General features: G+C 50.1%; 1 protein-coding gene across 3 annotated transcripts in view; it reads left to right on the forward strand.

Annotated features, from left to right (window-relative positions):
* The window catches only part of PUF60 (poly(U) binding splicing factor 60), a 30,907-nt gene extending 20,682 nt beyond the window's left edge, over positions 1-10,225 (forward strand). For all 3 annotated transcript variants that reach the window (XM_075847669.1, XM_075847671.1, XM_075847670.1), the window contains 7 exons: positions 4,376-4,537; positions 5,906-5,998; positions 6,384-6,597; positions 7,462-7,652; positions 8,261-8,396; positions 9,104-9,339; positions 9,792-10,225. In XM_075847669.1, the coding sequence (XP_075703784.1) occupies positions 4,376-4,537; positions 5,906-5,998; positions 6,384-6,597; positions 7,462-7,652; positions 8,261-8,396; positions 9,104-9,339; positions 9,792-10,091 (1,332 nt within the window). In that variant the 3' untranslated portion in view covers positions 10,092-10,225. The remainder of the gene's footprint in view (positions 1-4,375; positions 4,538-5,905; positions 5,999-6,383; positions 6,598-7,461; positions 7,653-8,260; positions 8,397-9,103; positions 9,340-9,791) is intronic.
* Positions 10,226-12,288: the final 2,063 nt, after the last annotated feature.

The following is a 12,288-nucleotide window of genomic DNA, read 5'->3' on the forward strand; positions in this document are numbered from 1 at the left end:
GAATATTTAAGCTGCTTGGAGTTGTGCATGTTGGTAACAGGATCATTAGTGGGGGAGACGCTGTATGTTGTGGGCACGGAGTGACGGTGTGGATGGGTGAGTGCCGCTTCTCCCTCATCCTCTGTTATTTGCATCTTTTCTTTTTTATGTTGAACGTCTTCTCTATAAATCCAGTAAATCAAAGTGGAGCCAAAGCCGACAATCGTTCACCTGTAAAATGAGATTATAGAGAAAGCGTCGGGCATAATCTAAACTACACAGAGGTTTTACAGTAATCTGAGGAGGGGGCTGCTGACTGCTCGCCAGGTATCACTGAGCGCGCTCACTGCATGTGCTACACGGGAGTAGAGGACACATGATATTAATGCCCACCGTGGCTTTGTGTAGGGGGCACTGATGGGCACCCCTTCCTTCTACTGCCTCCTAGCATCCCCCAGCTCTGTCAATCTGTAAATTGGGGAAGGGACGAGCTTGTCCTGCTTTGTTCCGACCAGATATGATATATAGATATAATGTACGTCTCCCACATAATGCTGTATGACGGCTCAGGACTTCCATTCAAGTACACACCAGTCTGCCACAGGGTCAATGTGTTTCTCAAAGAAGCGGCTCTAGCAAATGTTCAACTTCTCACGACATTGTCCATGCTAATGGGATATCTGCCAGGGATGGGAGGCGTCAGGCTATCTGCCAGGGATGGGAGGCGTCGGGCTATCTGCCAGGGATGGGAGGCGTCGGGCTATCTGCCAGGGATGGGAGGCGTCGGGCTATCTGCCAGGGATGGGAGGCGTCGAGCTATCTGCCAGGGATGGGAGGCGTCGGGCTATCTGCCAGGGATGGGAGGCGTCGGGCTATCTGCCAGGGATGGGAGGCGTCGGGCTATCTGCCAGGGATGGGAGGCGTCGGGCTATCTGCCAGGGATGGGAGGCGTCGGGCTATCTGCCAGGGATAGGAGGCGTCGGGACGTCTGCCAGGGTTGGGAGGCGTCGGGACGTCTGCCAGGGTTGGGAGGCGTCGGGCTATCTGCCAGGGATGGGAGGCGTCGGGCTATCTGCCAGGGATGGGAGGCGCCGGGATGTCTGCCAGGGTTGGGAGGCGCCGGGATGTCTGCCAGGGTTGGGAGGCGTCGGGACGTCTGCCAGGGTTGGGAGGCGTCGGGACGTCTGCCAGGGTTGGGAGGCGTCGGGACGTCTGCCAGGGTTGGGAGGCGTCGGGACGTCTGCCAGGGTTGGGAGGCGTCGGGACGTCTGCCAGGGTTGGGAGGCGTCGGGACGTCTGCCAGGGTTGGGAGGCGTCGGGACGTCTGCCAGGGTTGGGAGGCGTCGGGACGTCTGCCAGGGTTGGGAGGCGTCGGGACGTCTGCCAGGGTTGGGAGGCGTCGGGACGTCTGCCAGGGATGGGAGGCGCCGGGACGTCTGCCAGGGATGGGAGGCGCCGGGACGTCTGCCAGGGATGGGAGGCGCCGGCATGTCTGCCAGGGATGGGAGGCGTCGGGATGTCTGCCATGGATGGGAGGAGCTGGGATGGGACGCGTCGGGCTATCTGCCAGGGATGGGAGGCGTCGGGCTAACTGCCAGGGATGGGAGGCGTCGGGCTCTCTGCCAGGGATGGGAGGCGCCGGGACATCTGCCAGGGATGGGAGGCGTCGGGACGTCTGCCAGGGTTGGGAGGCGTCGGGACGTCTGCCAGTGTTGGGAGGCGTCGGGCTCTCTGCCAGGGATGGGAGGCGTCGGGCTCTCTGCCAGGGATGGGAGGCGTCTGGACATCTGCCAGGGATGGGAGGCGTCGGGACGTCTGCCAGGGATGGGAGGCGTCGGGACGTCTGCCAGGGATGGGAGGCGTCGGGACGTCTGCCAGGGTTGGGAGGCGTCGGGCTCTCTGCCAGGGATGGGAGGCGTCGGGCTCTCTGCCAGGGATGGGAGGCGTCGGGCTCTCTGCCAGGGATGGGAGGCGTCGGGATATCTGCCAGGGATGGGAGGCGTCTGGATATCTGCCAGGGATGGGAGGCGTCGGGATATCTGCCAGGGATGGGAGGCGTCGGGATGTCGGCTCACGCAGTGGGCGGGTCTTGCCCGTATCGTGGTCTCCACTGCCCGCAGCTCAGGAGCACCCGTCTGGCTGAGGAGCACATGGAGGGAGGATGTACAATCCATTCTAATGACTGATGGTTGCGGCTTTTGCTCCCCTTTAGACTGGACCTTCCGGTTACTAACCTTCATCTAGTGTCTCCGAGCCGTAGTAAATCTTATATAATCCAAATCTACAGGTGACAGCATATCCGGCTCTTGTTTGGTTTCACTGATCCCTGCAGCCCGGTCTGTGGCCCCATCATATGCCAATAGTCCAGAATATTGTTACAATTATTTTGATCAGGACCCCCATCACACACAAACACATTCGATTTTCGGATGCGGTTTTTCCTATGCGGTTCTAACCGCACCTCAAACGCTAAGCGTAAATGAACGGTTATTGGTGGGGGAGGGGGTTGTAACGCGTGATCCTGACTTCCATCGTTAATACGGCTTTCATTTTTCAATTCTCCTGATCTTTCATCCAGTGGCTGCATGGCGTGTCTGTGCATGGCGTGTCTGTGCATGGCGTGTCTGTGCATGGCGTGTCTGTGCATGGCGTGTCTGTGCATGGCGTGTCTGTGCATGGCGTGTCTGTGCATGGCGTGTCTGTGCATGGCGTGTCTGTGCATGGCGTGTCTGTGCATGGCGTGTCTATGGACTGTGTGCTGAGCTCTGCGCATTCACAGTCAGCGGAGCTGCATAGAAATCCTAGTATCACCGCTCCCCGAGGTTATGAGGCCATGTTCACACGGTCAGGATCCCACACACAAATCCTCACAATCCGCTCCCCTTCCGCCGGTCCTGCATGTGATCGTTTATTTTATGCCCCATTCACATGCGCCGGAAAAGATTCACGCAGAATAATAAACACTACGGATTTTAATATCCACAGCAGGTATTTAAATTGCTGCCAATCTGGTGGTGAAAGGTCGAGGTGCGGATCGCCCGGTCAATCCACGGCAGAAGTCAAAAGAGTTTCCACTCCGGATTTCTGCTGCAAATTTAATCCACAACGGATTTGCCCACGGCCAACCTGTACCATGTGAACAAACCCTTAGAACCGTACTGAGGCCCTGATCACTTCACGTTTGGGACCGCGGTTTAGCGTTTACGTCGGGAACACTCCCGGAGTACTCACTAATCGTGTCCACAGTGCCCAGTCAGCCCGACCTAGGCCAAAAGAGGGTTTTGGTGTTTTTTAACAGAAACCTATGGGTGATGTATTTTTTACAGATGATACGTCACAGGTCTACGTATAACTGATACCACCATGTTATATGGGTGAAGAACACCCTAAACAGATGCCTAATAGTGGCACCCGTCACCCATGGACTGTAGTGTCTGGATACCATTATAGTCTATGGTGATGGATGCTACTGAACGGTTGGGGTCTGACTCTCAGCACCCCCTTCGATCAGCTGCTTTGAAGGAACCGCGGCGCTCTATCTATCATCTATCTATCTCTCTGTCTCTCTATCTCTCTCTTTCTCTCTCTCTCTTTCTCTCTCTCTCTTTCTCTCTCTCTCTTTCTCTCTCTCTCTTTCTCTCTCTCTCTCTCTCTTTCTCTCTCTTTCTCTCTCTCTCTTTTTCTCTCTCTTTTTCTCTCTCTTTTTTCTCTCTCTCTCTTTTTCTCTCTCTCTCTTTTTCTCTCTCTCTCTTTTTCTCTCTCTCTCTTTTTCTCTCTCTCTTTTTCTCTCTCTCTTTTTCTCTCTCTCTCGCGCGCTGTTTTCCCTTTATTTCTGTCACTCGCCGACACTTGTAGTGGCGGTTCTCAGTATTACAGCTTCCTCCTCTTGGATGGGATCAGGCTGCGATGGTGTGAACCGATGCTACAAGTGTGTCGGCGATTCACAATACGGACAGTGACCGAAATGAAGTGGAAGCAGCGCCCGCAGGGATGCCGGGTGTTGGACCCCCACAGATCAGATATTGATGGCCTTACCTGAGGAGAGACCATCAATATCTTCTATCTGGAAAACCCCTTTAAAGGAGTCTTGCCATAATAATTTATCACCTATCCTTGGCCGGCCAGATGAGGAGGTTTTGAGGTAACGATTCCTGGTCCTGTGATTTATCAAGTGTCCCTAACCAGTTTCCTCCTCCTGCAGGTCGGGAAGGGCTGTCCGCGGCCACTGGCTGCCTAAGCTGGCAGCACTCACATTTGGGCGGTGGTGAGATAACTGGGGTTCATTGTCCTGTGGATGGGGGTGGTGGTCGGGGTTGAGGCAGCTGGTTGCTTTCAGTGTTTGGCGCGTACTTACCATTTATGATGCTGCTCCTTATTGTTGGCTTTTCTCTCCTAGATTGCTGCCCAGAGGCAACGCGCCCTCGCCATAATGTGCCGCGTCTACGTGGGCTCCATCTATTATGAGCTGGGAGAAGACACTATTCGACAGGCCTTCGCACCATTTGGGCCGATCAAAAGCATAGACATGTCGTGGGACTCGGTCACGATGAAACACAAGGTGAGCGGAACCCATGAAAGTGCCCCCTGCAAGGCCAGCAAAGAGGTTCTGCAGCAAATAAAGCTTTGCCACTCTCTATTGAAAAACCTTCCTAATAAACTTTGCGTGGAATTAATTAGGATGCGCTGGAGTAAGATGCGGCACATTTATTACGAGAAGCAGATCTGTAGCCGTCCATGCGCCACAATGTCAAATCTACGAGCTGTAATATCCACCGCCTTCCACTGAGCCCCGCTCACATTTAGGTAGTAACGTGGGCCGCGCAAATGCCTCATTGACCGTTTTCTGTAAATTGCGACTTGAGACATTTACGACTTATACGCCAGAAAACTGGCGTCGATAGAATAATAAATTCCTCTTTGTCTTTGAATGCTTTACAGTTTGCAAGATCTCTGCTTGCTGTCAGTAAGTGGTTAGGGTTTGCTATAATGTGTTCAGTCTAGACCATCCTCTGTCGGGCAGACACGTGACTACAGACAGATACATTTCTTCCTGCACTGGTACAATGTAGCAAATGCCAGGAAAGAAGAGATTTCTGCTGCTACTTAGTCTAGCTCATTAAGGATTGTGTAGACTGGATAGAATTGTGAGGCCCTGTTCACACGGAAACCGTGGCAAAAAACGTCCACATTGAAATACCTAGGAGGCAAGTTCGAAGTGGAGCGGATAAAAACGCTTGCGGGAAAAAGAAGCGACATGCCCTGGAGGTGTTTTCTGCCTCAAAAACCCCATTGGGATCAATGGGAGACGGAAAAAAACACTGCGAACGGCCGCAGCGTTTTTTGACGCGTTTTTTCCTTTGCCTGTTGAAGACAGGTTAAAAAAAAAGCGGCAAAAAACGCAAGTGGCGCAAAACCACTTTAAAAAAAAAAACAGCTATTTTTTCAAGGCACAATTTTATGCCTGCAAAAAAATTCCATGTGAACAGGCCCTACAAGCCCTCATTGGAGTATTTGGTCAGGATGAGCGTTCAATCTCTGGATGTAAAAAAATAAAATAAATGATTCTATTTACTGATGGCAAGCAGTGATCTTAAAACAGCTGAGGAATGGAATCACAAAGTATAGTTATAAACTTTCATTATTTTTTTTGTAATAATTAGAGCCCCCCCCTGTGTATATGGGTCCCCCGATGTCTTCATTTATTGTGGGTCTGTCCGCGGTTCCCTTGATTTACCTTGGCGCTCGGGTGCAGACATTTGCGCGCTTTATTTTTGACCACTTTTGTACAATCGATCTCATCCGATTTGATAAATGACTGAGGCGATTAGAGTTGAAAGGCAGAAATGAATAATGCAGGAAGTTCTAACCGTCTCCGGTAAATCCTGAGCCGCGGATCCATTCATTGCTTCTTCTCTGTTTCCTCCAGGGTTTTGCGTTTGTGGAATACGAGGTCCCGGAAGCCGCGCAGCTCGCACTGGAGCAGATGAACTCCGTCATGTTGGGTGGAAGGAACATAAAGGTGAGGAGACGGCCGCAGCGCATTGTCCGGTTAGAGCCGCCTGTGCCGGATGGATCAGCGTGATGGCTGTAGAGCAGGGGCCGCCTGGTGGGCTCTATCATTCGCAATCATGGTCACCCCACCAAGTACAAAAGGGACCTGCAGCCCCCTATACTGGGACCCTCAAAAATCCTAAGTCCTTCAGCGCCCCTCGTCCGCACAGCTCGGGTACATATAATATCAGGGCATCGGGTCTGAGGCTGCGATTTACAGTGATCCGTGGTGATGAGCGCCTGCAATAATGTGGGCGAGGCCACGAGCACGGCCTGGTGTCTGCTGATTGTTCGGCTTTATGCTCTGACATTAACCCGACCACCTTGTTCTTCTCCTGTGTCTGTGGCATCAGGTGGGAAGACCCAGTAACATCGGCCAGGCCCAGCCAATCATCGACCAGCTGGCGGAGGAGGCTCGTTCCTTCAACAGGATCTACGTGGCTTCTGTCCACCAGGATTTATCAGACGACGACATCAAGAGCGTGTTCGAGGCCTTCGGAAAGATCAAGTCGTGTATGTTAGCGCGGGACCCCACAACCGGAAAACACAAAGGTTACGGCTTTATAGGTGAGACCATGCTCCAAAAACTCTCCTCTTGTCATGTGCAGTACAATTCCATTGAATGGAGTTTTACAAAACCCCAAATCGGCACAGATTTTAGGTCACGCTGCGTATATGTCACATATTTGTGCCGCGGATTTTACAGTTCCAGTGAGACACGTGCAGATTCTGTTTCGGGTTTGTTTTCTCTTCTGGTTCCACTTTGTCTGGATCAGAATTGAGCATAGATGATCGCTCAGGAGCCGCTGTAGAAGGAGCAGTGTTCTGTCTGATTCATCTTAAAACGGGACTCTGCAGCTTCTATGTACTGTGATGCATATAAGCGGCAGATTTTTTTTTTGTAGAAACGTAAATTACAAAAGTTTTTTTTTTATATATAACATATCATTAAAAATACTCCGACGGTGGCGCTTCTTGCTAGACACTTTTCACTTCCTTATACCACCTACTAGTTGTCTTCGTTCACTGCAGTTTATTTTTTTTGTGCCAAAATTTCTCACGGGATCACGTTTTAAGCCACACCCCTTTCCCAGTAAGCCACACCCCTTGTTGAGCATGACAAAAAAATGACTAAAACCGTTCATGTTGTACACCAGAATTCTGCCTCAATCTGAAGAGTAAACCTGTCCCTGTGTCTATAGATCAGGGACCATTAGATAAAACTAATTTAGAAAAAAGGAACATCTGCGATGGGGCAAATACTGTACACACCATGCCGGTAGATTTCAGGGTGAGCGTCCTCCGTGTTCCTTTACCCGGGATCGGTCAGCCCGCCACCTATGCCATACAACCCAATGCCACCAGCAATCTAATGGGCATGAGAGGTAGAAAGGGTCTTAGTCCGTAACGATTCTTTCCTCCTATTACCAGAGTACGAGAAGGCCCAGTCCTCGCAAGATGCCGTTTCCTCCATGAATTTGTTCGATTTGGGTGGTCAGTATCTTCGAGTAGGAAAAGCCGTTACGCCGCCCATGCCTTTGCTTACGCCCGCCACACCTGGAGGTCTGCCACCTGCCGCTGCTGTTGCTGCCGCTGCTGCCACTGCCAAAATCACAGCCCAGGTGAGAAGTCTTTATCATTGCAGTTTATGTGTTTCCTCTTCTGTCAGATTCTATTTTTCTCCTGTTTCCACAGGATTAATAGGCTGATTTGTGGGACAAGGATGCTGATCATTTTGGGGTTTTCCACCTTGTAAGAACAAGGCGAAGTTATTTTACCATTGAGACTTTATGCTGCGTCCTCCATATTTATTTGAACTTCTATCTTGGTTTTAGTTAATCTGCTCTCCATAGACTTGTGCATACAGTGATCCTATAGACCCGCGGCATACATAGACCCGCGGCATACATAGACCCGCGGCATACATAGACCCGCGGCATACATAGACCCGCGGCATACATAGACCCGCGGCATACATAGACCTTCTATCACATATATATGATCAGTCAGTATACAGGTAACTGCATCATCAATGTAAGCAAACCGCGACCCCTGAGATCTCCCGTACCACAGATCACTGCAGTGATTGGTCGCTGGGTGTCCGGCATTGTCCAGGTTCTCTCCTCACACATGAATTACAGGATAGGCCGAGCTCTCTTACATTAACCTCTCGTGTTGTCTCGGACAGACATTTATATCACCGTGTCTCGCTTTTCTTTATTCCCTGTAGGAAGCAGTAGCTGGAGCGGCGGTCCTTGGCACGCTGGCCAGTCCTGGTCTTGTCACCCCATCACTAACCCTGGCACAGCCACTGGGGGCGTTACCTCAGGCTGTCATGGCCGCACAAGCCCCGGGTGTCATTACAGGTAGGAAGCGTCCGCACTGCAGGCTGCGCTGGTGTTCAGAGGGCAGCTAACAAATTATATCTCCGTAATATGTAGAATGGCTGTACCCGGAGCTTTAATCCGGGATATTCTCTAAGATGCTTCATACACTGGAGATATAAATTGTAACGTACTGACCGGAGTGATTCTGCCGCACCCAGTCCTTATCTGTACACGTCGTATGTCCATGAGACCTGTCATGTGATTGCGGCCACGTGAGGGTCGCCATAATGACGTCCCTTCCATGTTAACATCCTGTCACATGCGGGTAATCGGGCGCTGGGTCTCATGGACGTCACATCACGGACAGAGGTTACAATAGGTTTCATTTTCCAGTTTTTGGCACATGAAGCGTCCTGGAATAACCCTGTAAGGTTTCTGTACACCGACAATGAAGCCCAGTTCACACTTTGCGTTTATGTAGATCTTTTATTTGCTGGAAAAATATTCATCACAACACATAAACGGAGCCTAATTGTAAATACAAGATTATTGCTCTGAATGTTACGGACGCAGCGGCATCCGGCCGATAGAAATGTTTTTCTCTTCGGCTTTACAGATTCTTTATAATAACTATGAGCAGCGATATAAATATTCCGGTCATTCTGATATTTTGTGTGTCTGCCCCTTTAACGGTCGGATCGCAGGTTTAGCGGTTTTGCTCACGATCTTCCCTTCCCTTGTTTTAGGTGTGACCCCGGTGCGACCTACTCTCCCGGTGACCATCCCACAAGTGGGGCTAGTTAACCCTATACTGTCCAGCCCCCCGGCTATGGCACAGTTGGAAATTAAGAAGGACAAGGAGGAGGAGGATTTGGCGCCAGAGTCCGAGCGGCCGGAGATGCTGAGTGAGCAGGAACATATGAGCATCTCCGGCAGCAGCGCCCGGCACATGGTCATGCAGAAGCTCATGCGCAAGCAGGAGGTGAGTGCCGGGGTTCAGTCTGTGCGTTACTGCTGTGGGGGGACGAGTGGCTGCCGTCTTGTCTGCTGTTTTATGGGGAGGATATTTAGAAAAAATTAGATCCATTTTACCCGAGGGGTTCTCCACCATTGCCACTTATGACAACCACGCGTGTCCATTGTATACACCGTGTGAGGGGGGAGAGGATTACACATCAGAGACCCCGTGTCCTGGGTGGTTACAGTCTGAGCTTTTACTTCACCGTCTCTATAGAAATCCATATGGGGTAAGAAGATATTTCCCAGATTCGATGGGGAGAATTTTTGATCTAGTGGAATATATGGGTCTGTGTGGGGCGGGATATAATCCTGGGGGGCTCGTGGTATTGGGGGGCGCTCGGTGGTGGCTGTACTTCATCTGCAGGGCTGAATATATGTCTGTCGTGTGACTTTTTATCATCCTTTACCCCGCAGTCCACGGTCATGGTTCTGCGCAACATGGTGGATCCCAGGGACATTGACGATGACTTGGAGGGGGAGGTGACAGAAGAATGCGGCAAGTTTGGCGCCGTTAACCGAGTGATTATTTATCAGGAGAAGCAGGGCGAGGAGGAAGATGCCGAAATAATTGTTAAAATATTTGTGGAATTCTCCATTCTCAGCGAAACGCACAAAGCCATACAGGCACTGAACGGTCGCTGGTTCGCGGGGCGGAAAGTTGTGGCGGAAATTTATGACCAAGAAAGGTTCGACAACAGTGATCTATCAGCGTGAACCCCCCCGGACTATAACTCCCATCCTCCCTCATTTGTCCTTGTACTGTTTTTTTTTAATATTAATTGTGGATTTGTCCTTATTCTGCCGCGTAGAATTCTGGGTAATAAAACATCTGGTTCTTTTTTTCTTTTTCTCCGTTTCACTGACCCTTCCAGCTGCCGACCAATTATTACCTGGACCAAATGCGTCTAGAAAGAGGCGGGGCTAACGAGCCGTAAACAGCGCCAGATCTAATAATAGTGCAGTGGCCGTGAGGTGACGCACGGAGGAGGAAAGTGTCTAACGTGCGCCAAATTTATCCTACAGCGTGCGCAGCAGGTGCCGTGTCTGCTCTCGTTGTATCTGGTCTAACTTTAAGGCGGTGTTAATCTCCCCGTGTGTTCTGCGGCGGGGGAGGGATGACGTGCGGTCTGATCCTCGCTGATCGTACGTGAGCCCATGTCCCCCCTCTCATGTTTCGCTCCTCTTCTGTACCATTTTAAAGTGTTCTATTTAATGTGATGTACGTCTGTCCATAGTTACGTGATCTGGAGTCTCGTCATGGCTAATACTCCAGTCACCTCCAGAGCTGTAGTTTTTGTTTTTTTATCAACACCTCGGTTCTTGTGCTGCTGGTGGTGTCTCCTGGGGTGAATGTGGTGGTTGTTTCAGGTGCTGTACCGGAGTCTGATGTATTCATGTTCAGACGTTGTAGCAGAGTGCTGATCTTAGCCTGTGGCTGCAGCTCTGGTTGTGACTGGAGTAGAGGATGATAAAATTCCTGGATCAGTACAAGGTTAGTAACATATGTAGACGGAGGCGGCCTCCATCCGGTGGGATCTGTAGTTGGACTCTTCTGACTTTCCTCTGACACGAGCTGCCTGGTACACGCAAAAAAATATACTAAATGTGGACCAAAAATACGGCCGTGTTAATACCCGTCACCTAGAGGGACAGGGATCAGTCTTGTCACAAGGTAATTCTGCGCTTCGTCATGTGGTCTGGGGCTCGACTCTCGCTATCAGTTTTATGTATTACTGTGTGTGTGTGTGTGTGTGTGTGTGTGTGTGTGTGTGTGTATATATATATATATATATATATATATATATATATATATATATATATATATATATATATATACAGTGAAGGAAATAAGTATTTGATCCCTTGCTGATTTTGTAAGTTTGCCCACTGTCAAAGACATGAACAGTCTAGAATTTTTAGGCTAGGTTAATTTTACCAGTGAGAGATAGATTATATAAAAAAAATAAAAAATCACACAGTGAAAATTTATATATATATTTATTTGCATTGTACACAGAGAAATAAGTATTTGATCCCTTTGGCAAACAAGACTTAATACTTGGTGGCAAAACCCTTGTTGGCAAGCACAGCAGTCAGACGTTTTTTGTAGTTGATGATGAGCTTTGCACACATGTTAGATGGAATTTTGGCCACTCCTCTTTGCAGATCATCTGTAAATCAATAAGATTTCGAGGCTGTCGCTTGGCAACTCGGATCTTCAGCTCCCTCCATAAGTTTTCGATGGGATTAAGGTCTGGAGACCCGCTAGGCCACTCCATGACCTTAATGTGCTTCTTTTTGAGCCACTCCTTTGTTGCCTTGGCTGTATGTTTCGGGTCATTGTCGTGCTGGAAGACCCAGCCACGAGCCATTTTTAATGTCCTGGTGGAGGGAAGGAGGTTGTCACTCAGGATTTGACGGTACATGGCTCCATCCATTCTCCCATTGATGTGGTGAAGTAGTCCTGTGCCCTTAGCAGAGAAACACCCCCAAAACATAATGTTTCCACCTCCATGCTTGACAGTGGGGACGGTGTTCTTTGGGTCATAGGCAGCATTTCTCTTCCTCCAAACACGGCGAGTTGAGTTAATGCCAAAGAGCTCAATTTTAGTCTCATCTGACCACAGCACCTTCTCCCAATCACTCTCAGAATCATCCAGATGTTCATTTGCAAACTTCAGACGGGCCTGTACATGTGCCTTCTTGAGCAGGGGGACCTTGCGGGCACTGCAGGATTTTAATCCATTACGGCGTAATGTGTTACCAATGGTTTTCTTGGTGACTGTGGTCCCAGCTGCCTTGAGATCATTAACAAGTTCCCCCCGTGTAGTTTTCGGCTGAGCTCTCACCTTCCTCAGGATCAAGGATACCCCACGAGGTGAGATTTTGCATGGAGCCCCAGATCGATGTC

The sequence above is a fragment of the Rhinoderma darwinii genome (genome assembly GCF_050947455.1).
Source record: "Rhinoderma darwinii isolate aRhiDar2 chromosome 5 unlocalized genomic scaffold, aRhiDar2.hap1 SUPER_5_unloc_55, whole genome shotgun sequence".
Taxonomy (NCBI): domain Eukaryota; kingdom Metazoa; phylum Chordata; class Amphibia; order Anura; family Rhinodermatidae; genus Rhinoderma; species Rhinoderma darwinii.